At 37.0% G+C, this 26,733-nt stretch overlaps 1 protein-coding gene across 4 annotated transcripts; it reads right to left on the bottom strand.

Moving 5' to 3' along the window:
• Positions 1–501: 501 nt before the first annotated feature.
• On the bottom strand, positions 502–26,733 carry LOC126753593 (sodium- and chloride-dependent GABA transporter ine). 4 transcript variants are annotated; one of them, XM_050465145.1, is made up of 13 exons: positions 26,659–26,733; positions 17,631–18,904; positions 16,597–16,897; positions 11,320–11,504; positions 8,554–8,688; positions 3,953–4,082; positions 3,674–3,763; positions 3,387–3,519; positions 2,838–3,314; positions 1,836–1,976; positions 1,572–1,772; positions 1,340–1,516; positions 502–1,275 (listed from the first exon to the last, which is right to left on the bottom strand). In XM_050465145.1, exons 2-13 carry the CDS (start codon positions 18,691–18,693, stop codon positions 949–951), a joined length of 3,360 nt encoding a protein of 1,119 aa, XP_050321102.1. In that variant the 5' UTR covers positions 18,694–18,904; positions 26,659–26,733; the 3' UTR covers positions 502–948. The 4 variants fall into 4 exon arrangements, with proteins under 4 accessions (XP_050321102.1, XP_050321100.1, XP_050321103.1 ...); XM_050465143.1 differs by having other exon boundaries at positions 26,604–26,727; XM_050465146.1 differs by lacking the exon at positions 26,659–26,733 and adding an exon at positions 25,967–26,552.

Genomic DNA, 26,733 nt, shown 5'->3' with positions numbered 1-26,733 from the left:
TTGAAGTTTCAAAGTGAAAAGTTTTGCTGAAATAGTGGAATTGTGAATTTATGAAATTTGTTTTATTATGTGATAAATACTTAAAGTGATAAAGTTTATATAATTGTGCTACAATATAAAAGTATATGAAATGTGAAGTGTGTGCATTTAAAATAAAGCAAACGGAACGTGTTCATAAGGTAAATATGTCGATTAAATTGTCACCAATTAGAAAATCTTGCAATGCTTGTTAACTTTTTATATGTTTGTTTATTCTGTGATGAAAATGGTTTCATTCCAAAATTATTACAAGTTAATGAGGGCCTATAGTATGGTATATATACATATATAGACTCTATCCCGTGTGATATCATTACTTTAGCCAGAAAGGTGGCGTGCTGACAATGCCAATTGGAAGAAAAACACAAGTCACGTTGCGTATACGCCGCGGTAGCATTGGATATTGAAAGGATTTGAGTTTCGTCGTACTAATATTATATTATGTAACAGTCAAAGACAAAATTATTTTCGTTTTTATGAATACTATATATGTATGTATTTTCGAAATTTTTGGATGTACACATGTAATTTAAACACTAGTTCACATTGAATAACGTTAAATGTATGCACATATGTATATAAGCCTTTTGAGATTTTCGCCTTGTGCAAACAATTCCGTGGTGCACCTCATTATAATATGTTTTCTAATAATTAATTATAGATTGAACTTTATTTAAATAGCTTATTTTCAATATAAAACCATATTATATATTTAAACTAAAAACGACAAACAACGCACTCAAAGGATCACAAAAATTACAGGAGTTTAGCATGAAATGCAAGTATGTAATGTGATGGCTTTTTAGCAGCCATCTACATACGCGTTTACATGCAAATGAGTACTAATTGAGCCGTTTATAAATACAGAGGACAATACTAGGACGTGCTTCAGCAGCATATTTAATGTGTTCAACATTTATTATTTCCCGCTGCTGTCGATGTGCTGGGTGTTGAGGCTGGTGGTAAATGTGTGTTATCTTCTTCTGGTTGAGTTTTCTCCTCGTAAGCCAATTCCACTTGCTCACGCTGCAAATGCATGGGATTGTAGCCCGCCTTGTGGCCGGTATTAAAATGATTTATAGGCGCATTGGGATCCAAATGATCTTTTGGCTTATAAATGCCCGATAGCTCCTGTGCGAGCATATACTGTTCCTGTTCGGGGAAGTCGTGCTCACAGTGATGTTCGCCACATATACGACACTCGTAAATGTTTGGACGCAGCGTATTCTTTAAGCGCTGTGAAGTATAATTTTTTGTGGTTAGAAATAATTGTAAATATACATTTCCTTTGCTATCTCACCTCCATAAATGTACGACCATCTGCGCGTAGTAAATTTATTATAGCATAACCGGGTATACAGATAAGCGAGAATGATGCGAACATCCAACCAATGCCGTATGCCCAATCTGGGTACTTATAGCGGCCATTATGATAGCTCGGCTCTTCATAGTTAATTAAACTAAGCACCCAAATAGCCTGTCAAGTACACGTGTTCATTCAAAGTAAAACGTCTTATTAACTTATAGCTTACAAATAGTAGACAAGGTCCCAATAGCAGCCAACATGTCTTGATATAGAGTGTGGGCGCTTTGCCGGTCATCTGTTTCACATTCTTTGATAGGCGACCTGTGCCGTAAAACCAAGCTACAGCGATTAGCTGGCAGAAAGCAAGGAACATAATCGATATGGAAGCGGCATAATGATCCATTAATTGGAAGTAATAGATGCCACCCTAAAATAAATTAAAAAATATGTTTTAAACATGTAATTCTATAGTAAAACGAAATTCACATACCTGTATGAGATTTGGTAGGCCAAAAAGAAATGAGATAACACATACAAAGAGCACAACAATCTCATGATAACCCAAATGACGTTTAATCCAATTTGGAAAACCATCCTGTATCGAAGTTACCACAACTTCAACAATAGCGAACTGTAAAATTAGAAAAAGAAATTTAAGAAAAACAAGAAAAATTAATCCATGTCAAATTTCATGAAGATATCGTGTAAAATAAAAAAGGTTTTACTACAAGAACTTAACTTGGATTGATGTTTGTATGACAGCTATATGTTATAGTCATTCAATCTAAACAATTTCTTCGAAATAACGGTACAACCCTTGGAAAATAATCCATGCTAAATTTTGTGAAGACATCGTATCTAATGAAAAAGTTAACTTGGATCGTTCAATTTGTATGGCAGCTATATGCTATAGTGGTCCGATATCGGCGGTTCTAACAAAAGTGTAGCTACTTGTAGAGGAAAAGTTGTGTGCAAAATTTCAGATCGATATATCAAAAGTTGCGGGAAATGTTTTAAGACTCATTCTGAACAACTTTGCATGAGAAACTATGGAGCCAAAACCAGCCAGCGATTTTTAAGGCGAAGTTAAGAAAATCTGAATAATCCGTTGTATGAGAGATATGTGATATAGTTGTCCTATTTGACCGATGCACCTACGTATTAAATATTATTCGGATGTCTCAAAAACTGTCGAACAAATTTTTATAATCGCTAAAAAACTTCGCCTAAAAAACGCTCATCGAAACCGGTTTTAGACTGCATAACATTTTCCGCATACGCTACTTTTCCGTTTTAGCTCCCTGTAAATCGACCTGCTCTAATGTTTATACGGACAGACCCAAGAACAGACAGAGATGACTAAATCGAATCAGCTCGTCGCTTTGATCATTTCTATATATGGTTTATGAGGTCGTGACAAACTTAGTACACCTTTTTTCGGATATAATTAACCAGTTCATTGTTTAATTTCCATCATGCCAAGCATTCTCACCTGTGAATTGAGGCCCAAGCAGAGTAGCATGAAGAAAAACATTACGGCCCATAGTTGCGCATAAGGCATTTTCGCCATTGCCTGTGGATAAACCACAAATATCAAGCCGGGTCCATCGCTTATCACATCACGCACATTCGTATTTTGTTCCAACGCCAAATTACCCAAAGTCGCAAAGGCAAACACACCCACCAGCAGACTAGTTAGCATATTTACAACGCTTACAGCGACTGTATCGCGTACAATGTTGTTATTGTATTTGTTATAGCTCGCAAATGAGATCATCGAACCGAACGTGATGCCTAAGGAATTGAAATTCTGCGATGCGGCGTTGATCCACACATTTGCATTTTTCAATTCCGACCAATTGGGTCGAAAGAAATAGCGTAACCCCTCATCGGCACCTTCGAGCGTCACCGCACGGGTCATCAGTATGATGATAAGTATGAAGGGAAATGTGGCGGTGAAATAGCGTACCTAAAAAACAAAAAGAAAATTAAAATTCACAACTAATTCCTTGGTAGTGAAAGTGTTTTATTAGCAATTTACCTTTGCTGATGATTTTATTGATTTCCATGTCGCAAAGTAGACCATCAGCCAGGCGCAGATAAGGCACACAAACAATTCCCAACGCATAGCGCCGGGATATTCAATGCCGGGGCTGATTTGCAGCAGTTTATTTCTGAAATTGAAAATTAAAAATTAGAGAAAATTTGATACAAACAACTTGATTTATAATGCTGGGATTTTGTTAATATGTGGTAACCTAAAAGTATGCAACTGATAAGAGAGTAGGTTTTTTGAAAAGTTGCACTTTTTATCTTTCGAAAACTCACTCAAAAAACTCTTCCGATGGCGTTCGTGACGTGTTCGGCGCTATAACATCTTTAGTGCGCTGCGGTACCCAGCAGTCCGGCGTATTCCACCTAGAAAGATATTTCGAAATATAAAATTGGAATAACTAAAATGTATCACTCGATATAAAATCAAAGAATAATTGAGAAACTTAAAAAAATTGGAAAGAGTGTGTTTTTATGAAAAGTAACATCCTAAATGTATACTTTGATTTTTGCTGTCATCAGTTGATAATTTAGTTTTTATGACTTGAAATTTACCTGTTATTACAATCGATCCATGGCATATCTGGTCGAAATGATGTGAAAAAGTAGTAAATTGAGTAACCTATGATGACACTATAGTAAGTGGACATTAGGAAAGAGACAACCACACTAGCGAGACCAGCGCCTGAAAATATACAAATATAATAATAAACATATAAAAATTAATGCAATTAAAGAGAAATCAAATTAAATTTATGAGTAAACAACACTCCACAAGGAGTAGTCCGCTTTCAAAATATGCCTTAGCGAACTGGAATTCGTTCCTTTTACATAAATCCGACTGTCATGGGAACCGTTATTCAGTCTATAAACACTCTTGGTTTTCGGAAGCTAATATTTTGCTTACTTTGCATCATTATTCGACAATTCGACTTCTGTAAAGGCAGTAATAAAAACATGATAACAGACACCCAGAGTACACTTAAAATTTGGAGGGAACATTTTTCGAAACTGCCAAATGGCAAAGCAGTGCTGCGACGAAAGAAGAAGAATCTGCACCAACAATCTATGTGATAACATTGTCGTCAGGCGCTCGACCAAGACGGGTTAAAACAGTTCTAAGGCGGCTTAAGAACAACAAAGCCCCAGGGGGCGATGGATAACCAGCTGAGCTGTTTAAAGCCGTCAGATAGGAGTTGAAAAGGAGCATGTTCCAATTACTAAGGTCGAATTGGTAGGATGAAAACGTGCCCAATGATTGGAATATGAGTAAACTCTCCCCTGTTCACAACAAGGGAAATCCCGCAATCTACGCTAATTATCGCGTTCTTAACATTGCATATTTCGACAGTTAGTGTGGAAGGCTTAAGCTCATTGTAAATAAATTGGTTGGATCTTTTCAAAACAGCTATAGACCAAGTCCACCTTAGATCAGTTGTTCACAATACGTCAGATTTTTGCAAATACCATAAACAAACAGATCGGCATCTATCATCAAAAGTCGATTTCAAAGCCGCTTTCGATAGGAGATACCAATTCTCATTAATTGGGTAACCTGGCGAATCTTCTAAGGTTATGCAGAATCACGTTAAGTAAAACCATCAGCTCAGTCAAAGTCGGGAAGGACCTCACCAAGCCGTTCAATACCAGACGAGGTTTTAGACGGAGTGTTTTCCTCTGCAATATAATCCTGGAAAAGTAGATACGTGCCGCTAATATGAACCACAGTGAGACTGTCTTCTCTACTCTACTCCTGTCCACTCTAGTATAATGCTACTGGGGTACGCAGATGATAATCATATCGAAGAACTTAACCACTGAGTCGTGAGTACAGTATTTTTCAGCGTGAAAAAAGCGAAAGAGGTTGGTGTTGTGATGAACGAGTTCAAGACAAAGTACCAAGATAGAGATTCCTCGAGTCTGGATATCTTCATCACTGCATAAATTCCACTAATAATATAAGTCTGGAGATCAAGCGCAGAATAGCTTTTGCCAACAGACGATTACGTTGAGTTCGGCAGATCTCTCTCACTCGATGAAAAAAAATTACGCTCTCTCATTAGAAACACGGACGAGGACGAACCGAGATGAGAAAACACTTGAATCATTCGAAAGAAATGTTCTCCCCAAAATCTTTAAAGCCGTCCGCTAAAACGATGTATATCGATGAAGATCGAACAACGAACTGTATGAGCTCCACGGCGACATTAATATAATAAAGCGCATAGAAATCCAAAGAATACGCTGATTTCGTCATGTCGTCCGCATGGAAGATGATGCTGCAGCAAAAAGCTCCTCCTATTCGAGGCGAAGTTTTGTGTTTGTGGCTCAGACCGACCGACGGTTGTAGTGCCAAAGCAGAAGAAGTAGTGATTTGTGGTAGTAGTGGATCAGCTTCTATTAGATGTGACTTTTTCACCTAACCTCATTTCGTCCACAAAACTTTGGGCTGCGTCCATTTAACCATTTCGGCCTGTCTGTATATACATACGAGAACTAGTCCGCCAGTTTTGAAATATCGATCTGAAATTTTGTCCAAGTCTTTTTTTTCCTCAAGAAGCTGCTCCCTTGTTGGAACCGCGGATATCGGAGCACTATAGCGTATAGCTGCCGTATATACAGATCGATCAAAATCATGTTCTTGTATAGAAAACTTTTTCATTTGACAAGATATCTTCGCGAATTTTTTATAGATTATTGTCTAAGACAACGCTACAATCTCCGAACAAAGTGTTCAGCTCGGACAACGATATCATATTACTGCCATATAAACTGATCGCTCTAAATCATATTATAGCTATATATTATAGCTGCAGCCGAATATATGTATGTATAAGAGAATTTAAACTAATCAAAATCACCGACCATAAATATTTATGGCTTCGGTAATAAAGTAATTAAAATGGCTTGCCAAATTACCTAAAACAATTTATTAAAATAGTCATATTTATTTAAGTGTGGGTGTGAATGAAATTGATTTATTACAATTAACAACTTAGCTACACATGGTCTGAGTGGTCTTTTTATATAGATGCTTGTATGTATGTCTCATTTTTACATCATTTTTAATTTGTGCTTCGATTCTCGAGTCTAGACATTTAATCTATTCTATCAAAATTGAAACCTCTGTGCAAAATTGTATGTAATTACTAGTTTTAGTGTGAGTTTTGAATTATTAATGAGGATAATGGCGTTGCGAATAATTAAGTGGGTTATTGTGGTTTATGGATTTTTATAACCTACAAACACACATATTCTGGCATATTTACATATGTATGTATATTACATTGTTAATTTGAGTTGTTCAATTTATAATATGGTTTGTTTAATCGGCCTAGCCAAGTTGCTTGAGTATGTTGGCACTAAGCGGTAGTGCAGGAGTTCGAGTATCGGTTGTGGATAAGAGAGAATAAAATCTTAAATAAAAAACATATGAAATCCTATTCTCTCTGCGGAAAGTTCTGATGCTGGGCATCTATAGCAACCAAAATTTCTCATAAGAATCTAGATTCAGGGTAGCTTCAAGACCGATGAGTCAGAATTGAAGAAGTTCAGCCAATATAGTGTTCTAAACAATATGCTATACTGTTTTGTTAAAAACATATTTCTAAGCATACAAATCTATTATTTGTGTATGTTTGTATATACATATATACTGTCATACCGACAACAATGTACTGTGCAGCCTTGTCCATGACCAACACCCCGACACGAGTTTGGTAATAGGTAATTGGCGCTTGTTTTTCCGCATAGCTGTTTTGTTAACAATCACTTCACAAGTTCAACTCACAGCACTGATCTAATTTTAGCACTAAAGCACACAAACGCTTACACACTTGCTTTGAGTTATCCCAGTAGAAGTTTGGGGAACAAATAGATTTCGTAGTATAAAAAAAGAAAAAAAAAACGAATTTCTAATTGAATATTCGAGAAAAATGTTCTCCGATTTTCTGATTTTTATCCAAAATTATTTCTGTAAATATTCTATGCAGTCAACAACACCCTTCTTTAGCCCCCTTTTCAAAATACAGTCTACAAAACGAAATTTTCTATAATCTATCGTGTTGTTGTTCTTATATGGGGCAGGAAAAAATCCTTGCCCGGTTAAAAACCCGTTCCGCTCTGGTTACTTAGACCAGACTATTGTGGGAACGCATAATCTACTATGTCTAACTGATCACTGGGACTCGAAACATAGTACCAAACAGATAGGAGTACGAATAGCGCGGTATATAAGAAAGGGCTTAAAAGGTTCCTACGAAAAGATGTACATTGCTCTCGTAGGGAGAGTTGAAAATAATTTCAGTTACAAATTTGCTTCTCTCAGTTACAAGTTGTGGGTCAGCGAACAAAATTACCCTGTCTCTATATTAAAAAGACAATCAATATCAATATTCTTGCGAAGAAAAATATCAACAGATATGTAAGATCATTTCATCTCTTCGAAGAGTTCGTTGCAAAACCTACGATCGACAGAAGAGCCTAAACATTTTTCTCGACTAGAGAAGTTGTCAGTACTAATGCTCAGACACTTGCAAATTTACCATGTTCTCTTGTTCTAACTGAGAAGTGATCTAGTTTTTTCTTTGTTGTATTTGTCACGACTGCCCATAACACCAAAGCTTATTAGAGAATTACTAACGTCTATATGTGTATGTTAGAAATACTACCGGCAATGCATATGCGTGATAATTAGCTTAGAATTCATAGTTAACGATATTTGACAAGGTGTGAAAAGTCTAAGCAAATTTTTAACGAGCAAACAATAAAAATAAGACAGCTAAAACGAGATATATCGGTTTACAAAAGTTTTACATTAAATATAATAATATTGTATATTAAAAACAGAAGAGAAGGTAAAAAAATACATAAAAAATATGTGAAATAAGCAAATACATTTTCTTTTTTCGAAAAAATTAAAAAAAAATATTTTTTATGTATAAAAAAAATAGTAAAAAATAAATAAAATAAAAAAATAAAAAATAAATAAATAAAAAAATATATAAAATAAAATAAATAAAAAAATATGTAAAATAAAAAATCTAATTTTTCTGAGAAAAAAAAAATTTTTTAAGTATATAAATATATTAAAAATAAAAAAAAAAACTTTTCTTAGAAAAAATAAATAAGCAATATTTTTTAAGTAATAATAATACCTTTAAATAGCGGGCATAGCTGTCCTAACGCTCCAATTGGTCCACGCCCGGTATATTGACCAATTGACAATTCCATAAATAACAAAGGAATGCTGCAGATAAATAAGATAATGCAATAAGGTACTAAGAACACACCTGTAAAAGAAAAAAAAAGAAAAAAATCATAAAATGAATTCAAAGTTATTTAAAAAAAGAAAGAATTTATTAAAAGAAAAAATTATATTAAAAGCTATATAACATAATTAAAAAAAAATGTAGATTGTGGCAAAAAAGCACCCGGAACATTCAAAAAAATGTATTGTGTTAAGCTGGTAGGGCTGTCCTTAATGACTATGCCAAATATGAGCGCGGTCTGTCAACCAGTTTGTTTACAGCAGCTGCTTAAGTCGGTACACCTCAGTAGTGTGTTGCGATTTTTACAGTGGATAAAACATCGAACAAAGAATTTGTCTCAAATTTTGTGTTTCCAACCAAATTTCGTGTGCGGAATCGTTGCGAATGTTGGAAAAGACTTACGGTGATTCAGTTTTATCAAAAACGCACATCTACGAGTAGTACAAAGCCTTCAAAGACGGCAGCGAGATCGTTGTAGACATGCCTCGATCTGAGCGACCTTTGCCCTTTTAAATGTTGAAAATATTAAAAAAGTGAAGGATATGGTGCTCGAAAATCGTCAGGCAAGTGTTAGATAAATGGCAAGAGAGCTCGACATCTCTCGCGAGTCCATTCGAAAAATTTTAGTGGATATTTTGAGTATGAAACGTGTTCTCGCTCGGCTCGTCCCGATAAAACTGAATTTTTTTCCATAAAGAGTACTGGAGTCAGGCCTGTTGTTGTTGTAGCGACAGAATTCTGTTTTCAGTCGATCGAAGAGATAAAATAAAATTCGCTGAAGGAGCTGAAGGCTACCCCAAAAAGTGCTTATGGAAAGTATTCCGAGGACTGTAAAAATCGTTGGCATAAGTGTATTACTATACATCGGTTGGGGATTACTTTGAAGGCGACAAAATCAATATTGATTGAATAATTAAGTATTTTGCATTTTATTTAAAACTTTCGGGTACTTTTTTGTCATAATATATACTTATTAAATACAAAAAATCATTAAAATTCAATTAAACTCAAAATTAAAAAAAAACAATCACAATAAAAAGTATAGAGTTTGACTACTAAACTACGACAACAAATAATGTTTTCAGTTACAGTTATATTTTCACAAACTTAAAAACTTTAAAACGCACCGGAAAATAATGCCAATGCAGTTTAAAACTAATAAAATATATTACAGCCTTACACTGCTTATAAACAAACAACGACATACATTGTACATTGTGTATTTCAGTATAGTAATACTAAAATCAGTCGCCGAGCGACATATGAAACCTGCCACTCAGCAGTCATTATATATTTGCTTTATTGTTGTACTTTTTTTAGTTTTTTTTTGCCGTAAAAATTACTTAGATAATACGTACGAAGATCTTGATGCTACTCACAGCTTACATAGAAGTATATTTATTAGTTTACTTAAGTTTTTTCTTATTTTTTTATTGCTATGTAAACACTGGTTTATTTGCCAGTAGCTGTTCCACTCATGACACAATTTCGCTCGCATTTAAGGCCAGCATTTACATATGTATATATATAGTTTAGTTTTGACATTATGAGAGCGTGTTTTGTTTTTCTGTGATAACGTTTTGTATTTGCGTGAAAGCTGTCAGTTGTGGCTGCTGATTTGAAGGAAATTTCAGGGATCTGACTTTTCAATCTCTTATTTCGAGTATCTTATTTCCACTTGATTATTGAGCAGGCTAGCAGTTAGGAGGTACAGTTGCTATTTTCTAGGACTTGAAAATTGTTAAATTTTTCTTTCTGTAAGTTACCTTTACAATAATATGAAAATATTTGCTTATTTTGATATACAAATAAGAGTACATCTCACCTCAAAAATTCTTGGTTTTTACGCCGTGAAATATTTGGAAAACAAATAAAACAGAAAACTGGTTAAACATTAAGAAATATTTGTTTAGACACAAGCGTTATTATTATTTATGTTCGCTAGCGAGTGTCAAAATATCACGTTTTTTTATTCTTCTTCTTCTGCACTTACTCACATGATAAGCCTGAGCAATGCCGAAACAAATTAAGCTTCACATTTTAAGTAATATTTATGACCATCCATGAGATATGAGTGGAGATTTGTGTCAACATTTCTTTTTTATTAATAAAATGCTCGTCAATTAGACTTAAAGACTTCCACCGCCAAAACAAATTACCGGATGAGATGTGTGAATAAAAAAAATGTCGTAAAACCAATCAAATATCATTGCTAGTGGTACACACGTGAGTCTAGCTCTGCTGCAGACGCCACTTTTCATTAAAGCCTCTGATAACTTCTGAGATTTTCTATGACTTTTAGTTTGTGAAAGAAGCTAAAAAAGTTTTGTGTGTTGCCTTTGCTGCGAAGCGTACTTAAACTAATGGGAATGTAACGCAACTTAGTTAGATACAAATTGAGGCATGCACCGCGACTTAAGATCTATTGTGTTATTCCTTCTGACACAACGAATCACATACGCTCAGCACACTGATAAATTGCAGTATCCTGCTAATGCTATTGAGGCGATGTGATCCCTAATCGGATACATAGATCCAAGGGCCTCTATACTGCTGTACATTCTAACATCAGAAACTTGGTAGTTTCGGCTTCATGTCGCTGAACCGGCATTTAGCACAAGAGGCTATATTCATGTTAGTATGTGAACTTACCACCTCCGCTTTTGTAGCACATGTAGGGAAAACGCCAGACATTGCCCAGCCCTACTGAGTATCCTATGCAGGCTAGCACGAACTGCATTTTGTTGGCCCAATGTTGTTGACGTGGCTTCAAGTTGGCCGCATCATCAGAGGGATCCAGAAAGCTATCGTTATCATCGTCATCCACGCCGGGCAGACTGTAAGCAAGAAAGAGAGAGTAAATCGTTTATTGAATGAACATGAAAAGTAGGAAAGCGATCTATGCGCGGAGATAAAATTTGAGAAGAGAAGTGAAAAGTTCTGTGTTTTCAAAGTTCAGTTTGATGTCGTTATCCTTTTTTTTTTTTGGGTTACACCGAGAGATAGGCTCTGAGCAAAAGTTCGGATATAAGTCTCTCATTGGTTACATGTGCGCCGTCGCAACCAAGATGTTTTGTAATAATACCAAAAGAAAAACAAACCAGACTGGGAAGTAAAACCGGAAAATTTTCTGCAATCTCTATTTGAACACCTATCAATATAGGTGGTTATAAGAACCATTGTTATTGTAGCGGCAGAAAAAATTCTTGAAGTAATTTCGAGGAGAGTTGACAGTCATTGGCTGAATAAAAATCCGGGTCTGTTCCGGTTACTTAGCCCCGACTTTTGTGGTAACGGTCTCCACGCAGCATCAAGCGTGTTATAAACTCTCAATACGCAAATAAATGTTAAAAATTAAAGTGAAACAAAATTAGAAAAATTAATTATTGTTATAACCTCAATTGTGAGCTAATTTGGCCACACCAATTGGAGTTCTAAATAATACATACTAATGTATCTATTTCCAAGTTTGTTTGTTGTTTTGCATTGTTTTTCCACCCCATTCACCTGCAGGCATCGAAGCACAACCAGTTATTGTCAATGAAAATTTAATAAAATACAAAAAATTCAGCCAAAAACGGTAAATATAATTGGCATGTGTGCGCATGCGTTCTAGTAATTTCAAATAATGAAAGTGTGACAATAAAAAATTTCCAAGTTTAGTGGCACCCAGTTTTCGAAAGTATATTTTAACATAATGTAATTTAAGTTGTAATCATTTAAGTGCTAATATATCTCATTTCAAACTTGTGTACACAGTTCGTTTATGTATCGCATTTAGAGCTGCTTTAGAGCTTTCAAAGCTTAAAAAGTGATCGTTCTTTTTTTATACATATTATAGTTGTAAGAAGCTTTCGATGTTTTCCTGTACTTCAGAAAATATTTTCGTATGAATCCATTGATGGTGCCAATATCTGAGAGTAAATAGCGGTTTCTGGATTGGATATACCAAAACTTTGAGCATATTGGTGTTCATAAAAGCTTCTCGCAGTATTTATTAGTTGTTCGATGACGGTGTTTCTTGTTTGCTAGAGGAGAAACTCGGGTCAACCGTTTGAATCTTTATTGTTTTGTACAAACACTACAAAAGTAGACCGATAGGGACAGCAAACGATGCCATATTTTTCCCGCTCTTTTGATTTTACTCTTCAGTCAAGTTTGCCATTTCATCATGGCAAGATATACGCTCCAACAATGGGTCGAAATTTTTAAAATTTACTACTGAAATTCGGAGTTAGTGGCTTCAACTTTAAGCAAGCATATTCTTTGGTCTTCAACTAAAATAAATCTGTGACCATGTATCATAAGGCTGCCTTAGGAACAATAGAGGATTTCTTCAAAGCAACCGACCGTCGAACTAGATCTGATATCTATCCGCCCTTCCTCTAAAATAAATCCTTAACTACATACCCTTAGCAACACCAGAGAATATTTTTCAAAGCTAGCCCGACCGTTCAGAGTTTGTTCTCTTTGGCTTTAAGTACTTCAATGCAAATTGAAAGAACCAACAACGTTTGTTTTGCTCTGCTTTACAGTCGCCGTTAATAATTTAAGCAAACACTCTCCGATTTTAGAGACTTGCAACAAATATTATTAAGGTTTTTCACACTTTATCATTAATGGGTAAACACACGGCTGACAACGTTGAACCAAATACAACGAATGCATGAGAACTTTGTGATGTAATATGTTGCTAGTGAAAAACATTACTATATCACGTGATGAGAGAGAGAAAGAGATCTCAATTATGCTCATAAATTTTGTAATTAATTAGTTTTAGTTTTAATAGTAATCAATACTCAGCAGATAATGCCTTTTCAATTAGCATGAAATTCAATGGCTGATCCTTAAGGAGGTGCTAAACAAGCAGCGCGACACAAAAAGGAAGTTTTCAAACTATATTTTATTGATATTTTCTCTGTTATAGCGTATTTTATATAACATATTCCGGTATTTTGATCGAAAAACATAACTTACATCTTAGCAATGCGATTAAATCGATAATAGTTATATTCCGAATGCTTTGTGGACGTAGTTTCTATGTCGTTTGTGCCGCGCGGTGTCATTGCTCTGAGTGAGACTCAGTGGTAGACGAACGTGTAATAAACTTAGCAAATCACACAAAATCACTGTTTGTAGACTTGTGTTGCTTCTGGCGGTGTTCTGATAAATGTAGGATTTGAAATGTTTAACTTTTTCAAGCGAAGCCAACTTTTAACGTATTCAAAATACTTTATTTGACAAATAAATTTTTTTTGTTAAAATTTTCTTCCTTGAGGGATGCTATTTATTTGCTGTCATTTATTTTTTGCCATTTTCACTACCTTTAGCTTAGCGCTTCGTGTTTTTTCGATTGCGATTTGTTTTAAGCCGTCTGTATCTGGCGCCGGAGCCGTTGAGACTGTAATTTTGAAAATCTTCCGTCTGTCTGAAAACCTCTACAAGGTGTTATTTTCAATTCAATTGATCCAAAATTGCATATGTATAAGTAAGTGCGCACGAAAACATATTTATAATCTCATTTCTCATATTTAGGCTGTTAATTGATAGCTCAAATAAAGTTTTATCAAATGCAAATTATCTGCGGTATTAACTGCAGTTTAAGCATGTTTAATTTTAGCACACACTTTGTAAATCCATTAAAAATAGTTTGTATAATTAATTTGGAAATATTTTATGCACTATATGGTGTTCTATATAATAATGTAAATATGTATGTGATACTGGATAAATAACTTCAAGATGCAGATTTCGTTTTCAATCTAAAATATTCATTATTAGTCGAATTTCTCTCTCGTCAGGAGATGAGTATTGACTATTGAGTTATAGGTTGCTGATTCATTCAATTCCTTGTACTATACAATGTCCGTTTGAAATTCTATAAATCTTTCACAGAAACTTCTACAAAAACGCCCTAAGGTTCCTTTCTATTATCTATACTCAATTGGTTCTCTATTCGCGGCTGAACGATTCCAGAGGAACACTTATATAGAGAAAATAATATGTGCACTCCAAACAGCTCCTTTTTTTGCAATACACCTTTCCAATTCAAAACTAACACTTTGAACTTCACCATCTTTAAGTTTCGCTTTATGGTCCTCTTGCCATCTGGATAATATTTTTCCAACGTCGCGACCCGTTGCCTCTCAATGAGATGTTAAAATTATGTTGCGGAATCACAAATATTTGCGGATAAAACTTTTTTATTGAAGATTCATTAGCTTAATTTAGCCTTTGATAGCATAAATAAACTTTCTCACATCAATAACATGACACGAGGCGCACTCGCAAGTTGTTTTGCGTTGAATCAATAAAAAATATGTTTGTGTTAAAAATTTGCCAGATGACGATAAAAGTTTAAGCAACACCAACATTTGGTAAGAGAGCGAGTTCACAAGCTCTCTTTTGAGACCAATCGGCTTTTAGGTTGAGCTTCAACGGGTTAAGAAGATCAACGTATTTTTACAATGTTTACGTATTTGCTTAGTAACTCTAGAACCGATGGAAGGTAAGGTACGTACACCTTCACCGGAGTTTTACTATACCGATAAGGAGAGCAAACGACGCCACATTTTTTTCTCGCTCTTTTGACATTTCTCTTCAGTAAGGTTTGCCATTTCAGCATGGAAAGATATACGATCCTAGATTGTGTCAAACTTATTACAATTTACTACCGAAATTCGGAGTCAGTAGCCTCAACTTTAACAGCGCTACGTCCAATTTATGGTCGTCATCATCGTCCTGTCAGATCAGCAATTGAGCATCTAGTGGAAAAATTTGAATACACAGGCACACAAAATGATATTGCCTTTGCATCCCGAAAAAATTACGGTTTGGTGCGGTTTATGGGCCGGTGGCTTCATTGGGCCATACTTCTTCCGTGATGATCCAGACCATCACGTTACTGTGTATAGGAATCGCTACCGTTCAATGGTAACCGAATATTTTGGGTCCGTATTGTATGATATGGACTTGGACAATATGTGGTTCCAACAGGACGGTGCCACAAGCCACACAACGAATGACACAATCGATTTATTGAAAAGCAAGTTTGGTGAACGTGTTATCTCACTAAATGGGCCAGTCAATTGGCCGCCTCGGTCGTCCGATTTGACGTCGTTAGACAACTTTCTGTGGGTGTACGTCAGGTCTATGCCAACAAGCCAGCGACAATTGATGAAACAATTAAGAAGGAAGTGCTAAGAAGTTTCCGCCTCGTCTTCTTACACACAGCTTTTACAGCGGGCATCCGGTAAAATTCTCAACGTTACAGTGTAGACGCCGATTGGCCAATAATCTGTTAAAATCCTCACAAATACGGAGAGGTTAGCGTTGAGTCAAAGAGTACACTGGATCTCTTACGATCGACCTTGAACCAAAGAATCCTGCAACAGCGCACGATTTTATAGTAGCCCAGAGCTGGTCAAGCTCCCGCTCCAGTAATAGAACGCACGATGAGAGCAGCGCATCCACTCCATACTAGTCTTATCACAAAGTGGCTCGGTGACATTATTAATGAGTTAGGGCATTCCTAAACCAGCGTTGAACGCACGGTTAGTGAGCTCATCGATCTCGTCTTAACCTAACCTCAAATCTTAAAGGAAAGAATTTCAATTGGGGATTAAAAATCTTGCACCAATTATACGGTAACAGCAAAGACTGTTTTACAATATAATAAAAAGTGACTAAATATTTAGACAATCCATTACGAAACATTTACTCGATACATGTGGTGTGTATATAATCCAGCGCTAATTATCACAAATAGTAGTAATTATCGTGTATACACGTGCACACCATATCTATAACTGTACACAACAACAGCGTAGAGTATATACAGCAAGAAGCTCGAACAACAAATATGATATATGTATGTATATGGCTTATAGATTTGCATGCGCTTTTCTAAGTTTGACTACTCATACTTACGGCGGCGTCGGTGGATGCACCATGTTGAATAGTTCATGCGGTGTATGCGGCACACGTCTTATCACTAATCTACGTCCATCCGTCGAACCGATGCCAATCGATGCTAATGAGCGGACCGACGTCACATCCGAATAAATTTGATTGGCCACGTGATCGCCATAGATGAATGAGGAACTCGCACTTAAATCTTTACCCGAATGGCTGGGTCGCAAATAATGTTGCTGCTGTTGTTGCTGTTGCTCAAGCAGTTCGTACTGTGCTAGCGCTTCGGCAAGGTGATCCTGTGAGCCCGGTATATAAGCTGCAGTATAAAAGAAGTAGTCAGAAAAGCGAAATATTGAAAATAATGCAAAATAAAAAAATTAATTAAACCGTAGATAAACGAAGTCTTGATATCAAGGGTCGAAAAGTGGGTACGGAAAAGCTGACTGATAAAACTTTGGAATATCTCCGTAGTTGAGACGGAATTTGTTTTTCTCATAACATTAAATATGTTCCATTGAAAGGCCCAGGTTCGGAATGGATAACCGGCAAAGGAGAGAGATTAGCCGGTTTCGGCATAAGACGCCCAATGACTTAGAACCAAGAAAAGAACTATACCTGAATATTCATGATTTCATTTAGTTAATTCAGATCCTGATATGTGAGTGGCAATTTGCTTTGCTTTGATAGTTTTCGCCACGTTTTTGAAAGGTTGATATCAAGGATCAAAAATCGGGGTACGGGAGAGACACCAATAAGAGCTGATTGATAAGTCTTAAATATATCTCTGTAGTTGAGACGAAATTTATTTGTTGATGTTGGCGAAGCTCGTATAGTATATTAAATAAGTTCCAAATTCAAAAAGAAAGAATTAGATTCGAAATGGATAGCTTTGATTACAAGAGAGATTAGCCGGCTTCGGCACAAGAACTGCTTTTGAGCCACGCAAGAACTTTACCTACGTGCTTATGACTCTATTCGGTTTTTACAGACCGAGTGGTCACTGTGCCTCACTTAACTAATTCCTCTTATAAGTCGTATCGATTGCTCACCTGACACCACAGATCTCGTGCTGCTTCTCTCACTTCGCCCACGCGAAAATCCCTGCAAATATGGGGCCGTCTCACTGCTTGCCAATGCGCTACGGTAAAAGGGATGCACAGCTGTTACTGAGGGTGCTGCCGCAGCTGTAACCAGCGCCGCAGTCGAAGTAGACAGCGGCGTTTGTGCGCCGGCTATTGTGTATGATGGCGCAAGTTTTGACGCGGATTTAATAGAACTGATTGCCGTTGTCTTGTCGGGGTGAAGTGTTGCATCGTAGACAGCCACACCGCTGCCGTCAGTGAAATCGCCACTATACCGATCATCATAACCGCCACAACCCTCCGATTCGCAATCCTCAATTGTGAATGTCACGCCAGCTGAATTATCGTTAAGCAACGCTGCTATTGTTGCTGGTGTTTTAATATTAGTCGGCTGATGAACTACATCCGATTGTGATTGTGCTGCTGATCGTGTTAATGATGTTGCGGGTGTTGAATGAGTCGCAGAGTGTGGTGTTTGCTTTGACTGATTAACGGTGGTCGGTACCCCGCTCAGCAGGGTCGAGTGGGGTGCAGCTGCAGTTGCCATACCGGATAACTGACGCGCCACCGATCGAGGACGTTGTAGTGCCTGCTGTTTTTGTTGTTGACTCGAAGCAGGCGTCTTCTGGATTGCGGCAGCCAGTGTAGACAATGAGCTCGCAGAGATGGTGGGTCGAAATGGGAGTGCTCCGGCTTCCTTAGCACTGCCGCTGGGTGTAGGTGGCGAGGAAGGTATGATAATGAATTTATGCGAACGTGAAGAGGGTGAACGTATAAGACGCGTCTGTTCGTCGCCACTCTCCGCGCCGCTATCCGAGATTTGACTAAGTCGAAAGTTGTGCGATGTCTGTTTGCCAATCTGCGCGAGGGTAGGTGTCGGCGTAGTCGTCGTCGTTGTTGTTGTGCGATCTTTTGCCGCTGTTACGGTGGCAGTATTGTTGTTGCTGGATTTGTTTGTGGCAGAATTGATTTTAATTTGCTTTTTGGCACTTGAAGAAGTGCTCGGCTGCTCGGCGGCTGTGGCATCCATGTTGATATGGTAATGCGTTTAGGTTTTAAACATTTATTGGAATTGCTCGGTTTCTGCGTACTGTCTCTGACCCCGCATTTGGCTTGATACTTTCACAAATTGCGCACTTTCACTTTTTTCTCACATGAGATTTTTTATCAAACTGCTATAGCCATCGCGTTGCACAAAGGTTTTCATTTAAAATTGCTTAATTCTTGCACGAAACATATCGCTGTGAACGGTAAATTTATTATCTCACTTGATTATGCCGCGTGATAAATTTGAGGTCATAGTTTCGCACAAAAAAATATCACATTATAGTGAAGTATAAGAATAAATAATTTTAACTCGAGGTAGCTATTTTAAAATATCTTGTGATAAAAAATAAATAAAAACGGTTTATCTTTTTGACGACCACTTTCTTATCGCCACTTAATTCACTTAAGATTAAGTTGGCAATCGTACACACAGTACATATACCTACAGTTGGTCAAAAAAGTACCTAACACGTCAAAGCGCGCTTATGTATGCGTGAGTTCTTACATATTTTGCAATTCGGTATCTCAAACTGTGCGAATTGCGTTAAAGCTTTAATAATATTTCACTAATTCTTCCATAAAGAAATGTCTTATCGTCTCACAGAGATAGCCGTATCTCGGCATGGTGACCATTTTACGATTGCATGGTAAATATGCAAAAATAAGTACAGTAGTGTTGATCTGTCAAAACAAATGATTTTTGTGAGTAAATTAATTCTGCTAAATTATTCTTGAGTTTCGAAATCTGCAGCTATAACCCGTCGGCAGTTTTTATTCGTTGAGCTCTAACCTCTACAGGACCCCATAGATTGACCTTGAGGCATACATATACCTTGAGTTATCCCTATGGAACTTCGAAATTTTTTTAGATATGATATGTGGGTTTAAAATCGTTTAAAGTCAACGGCTATTAGTCGCTAAATTATTTGTCACTAAAAAGCTGCTAACCTCAAACTTTGTATGGCTCTCTACAGTGCTTAGTACGAAGCTGAAATATTAAAAAAGGGTGTGGTCTAAGGCTGCTGAATTGCTTCGACTGTTGCCTAAGATGGCGCCTATATTGTAAGCAACTGCATACATTTTAACAAGACGTTATGTCATATGTAGGCAAAAAAATGTTTGAAGTGTAGAAGCTTACAGATATATTTGCTGCCCTAAAGCCAGCTCTTCAAATAAATACCCATATAAATCTAAATATACTTAAGCTTGAAGCTCTTTAGTCTCTCCGAAGGCGCTGAGTTCGCTCGTTTGTACGATTGTGCCGTTATAATTGATAAACAATGTTAATTTTTTGTTTACACTTGTTTTGTTTAATTACTTTTTGAACTTTAGTATGTCTTAGCTGCGTGACTAACAATTGGCACATAATGTCAATAATCATCAATTACGTCACTAACACGAAATGTGTGTTTCTCGATAAGTAGATGACGCACTGGTGTCAATCGTGTCAAGCAATTGCTCAAACGGACGGTATATAAGCTCCCATGATATACATACATATGTATGTATGTATACAGACATACTTTTATAAAGAGTGGTCCATGCATGCATTGAATTAAAATTATATTAATCGGAAAATGAGAATGTTATCTAGAAAGCACTGCATCTTCAGGGTGGCACGTAAATTTATTTGGGGTGAAGAGGAATTTAAAGGCCATAACTGTTTGGTGTGGTTTTATTGGACCGTATTTTTTTCGTTACGGATCGCTATCGTTCGATTCTGAACTTGGTTGAAATGGAAGACTCACAGCTCGCGATTCGGCCATTTTAATGTTAAATTTGCTTTCTCACTTGGTTTCTATCAGAGTCAAAGCGTACACAAACGGGGCGGTCGGAGCTTATCGACCAAGAACTTTTTTGCTCAGTAACATTCTTTACAAAGTGCTACAACAAGAACTGAAAAATTTGTATTTTACACTTCGCACTTTTTCGCATAGTCGGTGAGATCGTACGCAAATATTTTTCAGTTTTCATTTCATGCCCACGCAATTTGATCTCCTTTGCTTGGAGGTCATTTCGTAGGAGTTCAAATTTATTAATTCACTGGCTGGATGGCAGCATATCACCGCGAAATGTCATAAATTAGACACTCACTTAAAAAACACACATTTATTAAACTAATAGAATAATTGATATTTTGAGCGCTTTTATGCAAATTCATTAAACGCGTAAACACTATGCAACCAAGTCGAACTCTACAGTTGCCTGAATTTCGTATTTTAAAGAGAGCTGTGATTTTTGGCTTTTAATGTGCTATAGGGAGCAGAAAACATTATTGTTTTTTGGATCACTGTCTGTATTGTTAATGCTGGCACCGTCGGTAATAAAGTTCTCTAATATCACCAATGCTCGGATGACCAAAGTCGGATAAAGCTTTTCTAGTTAAATCTTGAAATATTATAACATTAAAACATTATTTTGCAAGCTTAGATATTTAGATATATTGACGTGAAACCATTCTAAGCACTGGCCAGGCGCGGTGCCTGCTTTTCTTATATAGAGCCAGCTGGCAGCCAGCTTCATCACAGCGACATCACTTCGCGGCGCGAGCGTCACCTAAGCACTGGCCAGGCACGGTGCCTGCTTTTCTTATATAGCGCCAGCTGGCAGCCAGCTTCATCACAGCGACATCACTTCGCGGCGCGAGCGCCACCTAAGCACTGGCCAGGCACGGTGCCTGCTTTTCTTATATAGAGCTAGCTGGCAGCCAGCTTCATCACAGCGACATCACTTCGCGGCGTGAGCGTCACTCAGGCACTGGCCAGACACGGTGCCTGCTTTTCTTATATAGAGCCAGCTGGCAGCCAGCTTCATCAAAGCGACATCACTTCGCGGCGTGAGCGTCACCTAAGCACTGGCCAGGCACGGTGCCTGCTTTTCTTATATAGCGCCAGCTGGCAGCCAGCTTCATCACAGCGACATCACTTCCCGAAGTGAGCGTCACATAAGCACTGGCCAGGCGCGGTGCCTGCTTTTCTTATATAGAGCTAGCTGCCAGGCAGCTTCTTCAAAGCGATATCACTTCGCGGCCGTGAGCGTCATGTATGCACTGGCCAGGCACGGTGCCTGCTTTTCTTATATAGAGCTAGCTGGCAGCCAGCTTCATCACAGCGACATCACTTCGCGGCGCGAGCGTCACCTAAGCTCTGGCCAGGCACGGTGCCTGCTTTTCTTATATAGAGCCAGCTGGCAGCTGGCATCCAGCTCACATCCCAGCGACATCACTTCAGGCACGGTGCCGCTTTTCTTAAGTGAGCGTCAGCTTCATAAGCACTGGTGAGCGTCCACTGGCAGGCGCGGTGCCTGCTTTTCTTATATAGAGCTAGCTGCCAGGTAGCTTCATCACAGCGACATCACTTCCCGAAGTGAGCGTCACATAAGCACTGGCCAGGCGCGTTGCCTGCTTTTCTTATATAGAGCTAGCTGCCAGGCAGCTTCATCACAGCGACATCACTTCCCGAAGTGAGCGTCACATAAGCACTGGCCAGGCTCGGTTCCTGCTTTTCTTATATAGAGCTAGCTGCCAGGCAGCTTCATCAAAGCGATATCACTTCGCGGCGTGAGCGTCATGTAAGCACTGGCCAGGCACGGTGCCTGCTTGCTAGCTGGCATCCAGCTTCATCACAGCGACATTTCTTCGCGGCGTGAGCGTCACCTAAGCACTGCCTCCTTCTCTTGTATAGATCCGGCTGCCAGCCAGGTTCTCTTGATGTCAACTCTAAAGAAAAATTTTTCTTTATAAAGAAATGTCTTTGGTTTTCTACATACATCAGCTTGTTCATATCCGTTTTCACCCCAGAAAATCAAAAGCAGAATCCAGACTTTAATAGTTTTTAATGACCTATCCAATCTTAAGTATCTTGCAATAAATTTTTACTTAAAGTTTTTGAAAAGCCATTGCGAACCCCTTAATGAGCTTTAAATTTGAATAACCTATTCGATCTCTAAGTATCTTGGAAGAAACTTTTATTTCGAGTTCTTGAAGCCATTGGGAATCCCTCAGTCGACTTTATAATATTTCTTCAGGTATTTTGCAACACATTTTTAGTTCAAGTTTTTGAAAAGCCATTGGGATTCTTCAGTGGGCTTTAGTCGATTATACGAGATTAATTGGTGATTATTATTATAATTTATTTTTCAAACAACAAGTGGCAATGATTGCCACTGATTATGAGTTGTATGAAGGATTAAGCCTATAAAATATGCATGTAAATGATCAACATGATAAGCTGAGTAGACTTTGACATGTCCGCCTGTGTATCTGTATACACGCGAACTAGTCCCGCAGTTTTTGAGATATCGCTTTCAAATTTTCTTATCTTCAAGAAATTTGCAATGGGTTACAATCTAAGGCAACGGTGCAGTCTACAATTCGCTAAATTTATTTAAAAAATTTGCCTGAACAATAAAGACTGCATATGTCGGCTTTATTAGCTGTTCAAATATTATTGTTATTAAAATAATAATTCAAGCATTCAAATAATTAATTGCTGTTACTCGAAAGCTGTGTTTGTTCTAATAATAATTCATATTTTGTCCCTGCTGAAGGAGATCTCTACTTGAACATTTTAATAAACTTCCTCACTGAATGTTATTTATTCGAAAATGTATCAGCTTTAATATAAGTACATATATTTTTTATTTTACAAATCTCTATGTGCGTAATTATGTAATTTGCTGATATCTAAATTCGCATATTATGAAATAATTGCAATAACAACAGCTGAAAAGCTTGTTTGTGAAAAACGTGATACTTTAACGATTAATATCGTTTAATGAATTAATAAACGACTTGTAAATAATTAATATATGTACATAACAACCACATGTACAGCGTAAGGTGGGCTGCGCAACGCCACCACACACCCTCATTGAATACTTTTTGTTGTAAATAGCAAAATATTATTGTAATCTACTTACAATTCATTTGAATAAAGAGTAGCTATTTATTTGTAAGCTTGAATTGCTTGAAGTGTTCGTTTTATGAGTGATTAGCTACAACAGGCTTCTTAATGGCTTCTGTGATTAATTATTCGTGAGTCGCCACTGTTATTGTTATTGCTTAATATATTAAGAGTTTTAAAATACATTTTGGCTGTTAAACGCGCGCTCAAAATTAGCCAGTTTCGCAACATGGCGGTTTTTCAAGTAGATCTTAGCCGCAGTTTGGTTATTCTTATCAGCTTTTATTGTCATAATAATATAAGTCAGTTTTAAGAGCCTATAATGTAAAATATTTAAAAATTAAGAATTATATTTTTTGGAAGAAGAGAGAAAATGTCTGTTCGAAAAAGAGTTTTCCTTTTTGAGTTTTTAAATCAAGTGAAATGTTGTAATGAAGAAAAAATGTAAAGATTTTACTATAGGAAAATGTGGGTCAAATTTTATCCGGACTGGCCCATTTATGGTAAACTGTGCGCGCAGACCCAAACGATAAACAATTTCTACCTCAATTGATGCAATGTTTTTTATGTTAATGGGAAGTTTGATCTCTATATATACATACATATACATATAGTTTTGTGTTTTTTATTTTACTAAGAACTCTTCTCACGAACGATAAGAGTAAATATGTTCGAAAGTGAAACGCATTTGTCAGATTTGAAGCCATGTGATCTTCCAGAGAGCAGGGAATGAGCAGATAAGGCTATAAAAATTAACCAGCTGAAGAGTGAATGACTTAAGGGCGCAATTTTTTGAGCAGATATGGATGACTTATATTAAAAGGTTTTTTGGTTTGATTATAAGATTAACAAGATTATAAATATTAGACATACATATATTAAATTCGAAACGGAAAATGAGCAAAATAACCCTTGTCATAATTCAAAAAATACGCTGCTGAAATCCTGAAATAAATATTTTTCATAAAAAATTATCACATAGAACTCATTCAGAGACCGCAAAAGTTGAGTCAAAAAATAAAGACGATAACTTGAGAAGCGGCAAAGATAATGGCGCCGCATGTATATATGTAAGTATTATTCTTGCATATAGCGTCTACCAATAAAAATGACCTGATTTTGATAGCGCATGACGACCATGTTTTTTTTACCGATTTGTGTCAAATTTCGTCAGTGTGTTGAGTAAGGTTTGCTACTTCTTGATGCCACGTTTAATTTTGGTACAGCGCTTCGCAATTGCCCAAGATTATTACGCAAATTCACGTTCTTCGGAAAATCCGAAAAAATAACTTCTCAGATGAGGTTCGATTCTGGCTTAAACGCTTCGGCAACAAATTAATTTGTCGCTATTGAAGTGAGCCAAATCCTTGTCTGGTTCAGGAAACGCCATCGTATCCTAAAAATTTACCGTTTGCTGTCGGCATCAGCGGATCTTTTTTCTTTCGAAATGTGGCAGGAAATTACGTTAGAAAACAATAGCGTTCGCGATGTTAATCAACTTTTTTCGCGAAATTTTATTTAGTTGTCGCCGACGATATCTATTTCCAACAAGGCGGTGCAGCGCCTCATGTTAGATACGTAAGTGAGGATTGCATAGATCTAGGGTCTATTGTGCCCTCTCCTAAGTAATAACGTCTCAACTAACCCCAGCAAATTTATAAGTTCCAATATACTGTTAGATGCCTCATGTCTCACGCCTTAACCTCGACACATTGCGTGCTTAGTTAGGCGACTCGTTAATTTCGAGAAATTATCTAGTCAAATGGCCGCCAAGATTTTGTGATTTAAGGCCACTATATTGTTTTCTCTAGCGATACATTAAAAAAAAGTTTCGCCAATCAACCAGCAACGCTAGAGAAGATCGAAACCAGAATTCTGTGCGCTATAGTCGAATTCCAGCCAAAATGTTGCAACGCGCCAATGGATGGAGATATGCAAACGCAGCTATGGTGCTCGTAAATAGCATAAAATTGTGTGCATAACATAAAAAAAATAGAACTCAGTTTGGCCAAATTAAAATGCTTTATTTCATTTTAACATCACGTCATTCTTGTTGGTAGACCCTGTTCATGCATCATTCGTGTATATTTCAGCTGCAATTGATACTCTTATGCTTCTACGATTTAATTAGTTCCACTTTTACGGATTTTTCAAAATGTATTGTGCCTGTGTTTGTATGCAAAAATGATTTTCCCAATTATTCACACTCATACATTCAAATTTCTGATCACTTTAACCGTTTCCCATGTAAACGATATTTTAAAACTCATTTTTAATTTATTGATTTTAACGAGCAATTGCTGTTATTACGAAAATTCGATGCGCACACTGCAAATTTTTCGCACGACATACTTGTAATTAAATTATTTGCATTTCCACTAATTTGCATAAATTGGCCGCGCTTTTTATTGCCACAAATGCATAAATGGCACACAAACAGAAATACAAAGAATATTGTTAAATATAGAGTGTCACACAAATGCGTTACAAAAACCACAACGGTGTACGATGATATTTGATTAAATTAGTTGCACCGGCACTGCTTTCAGATTTCCGCAACAACAACGATGCGCACGATCACTTCGCATTTAATATGCAGAATTGTGTAGTTCTTGTTATTATACGCTTTGAATTGGTCAGTAATAGCACAATTGTGTTTGTATGTATGTTTGGAAATATTTAAACGAGCTGGGCGTGTTAACGGTACAGCACAGCGCACGTGCCGTGATTACTCAGCTGCATGCGTGTGGTCTTTTCCAGCGTTTCCACGCTTTCAAACAAATATTTTCATAAAATATTTAACTGAAAGTTATTTATAAAAAAACGTTGTTTTATTATTTGTTATTTGGTTTTTGTTGTTATTTGCTTTGCCACTTTGCATTATCGGCGCACACTTCACTTTTCCGCAAACGTCGTTAAATTGCCAAGCGTCTTGCCTTTGCAGAACTTGTATTTAACTAAATTTGCTGTATCAATTTATTAATATTACTTTTTTTCTCCGCAACAAAACACTTGCGCTACTCGCCGTCGCTGCTGTCGCTTACTTTAGAATGAAACCGCCGCGTTAAAAGCTTCAGCGTACCGCTCACAAGCGCTGTCAAATGTCAACTGAATCGTTG

This window comes from Bactrocera neohumeralis, chromosome 3, assembly GCF_024586455.1.
Source record: "Bactrocera neohumeralis isolate Rockhampton chromosome 3, APGP_CSIRO_Bneo_wtdbg2-racon-allhic-juicebox.fasta_v2, whole genome shotgun sequence".
In the NCBI taxonomy this organism is placed as follows: domain Eukaryota; kingdom Metazoa; phylum Arthropoda; class Insecta; order Diptera; family Tephritidae; genus Bactrocera; species Bactrocera neohumeralis.
Note: the sequence above shows the minus strand (reverse complement) of the source record. Positions and strands in the feature narration are given on the sequence as shown.

Bases quoted from the DNA above. Each gene is read 5' to 3' on its own strand.
- LOC126753593 (XM_050465145.1), bottom strand. From the start codon at position 18,693: ATGGATGCCACAGCCGCCGAGCAGCCGAGCACTTCTTCAAGTGCCAAA. The intron at 16,898-17,630 runs GTGAGCAATCGA...TTTATACTGCAG, and splicing joins CACGAGATCTGTGGTGTCAG to CTTATATACCGGGCTCACAG. The intron at 3,520-3,673 runs GTGAGTTTTCGA...TTTCAATTTCAG, and splicing joins CCATCGGAAGAGTTTTTTGA to AAATAAACTGCTGCAAATCA.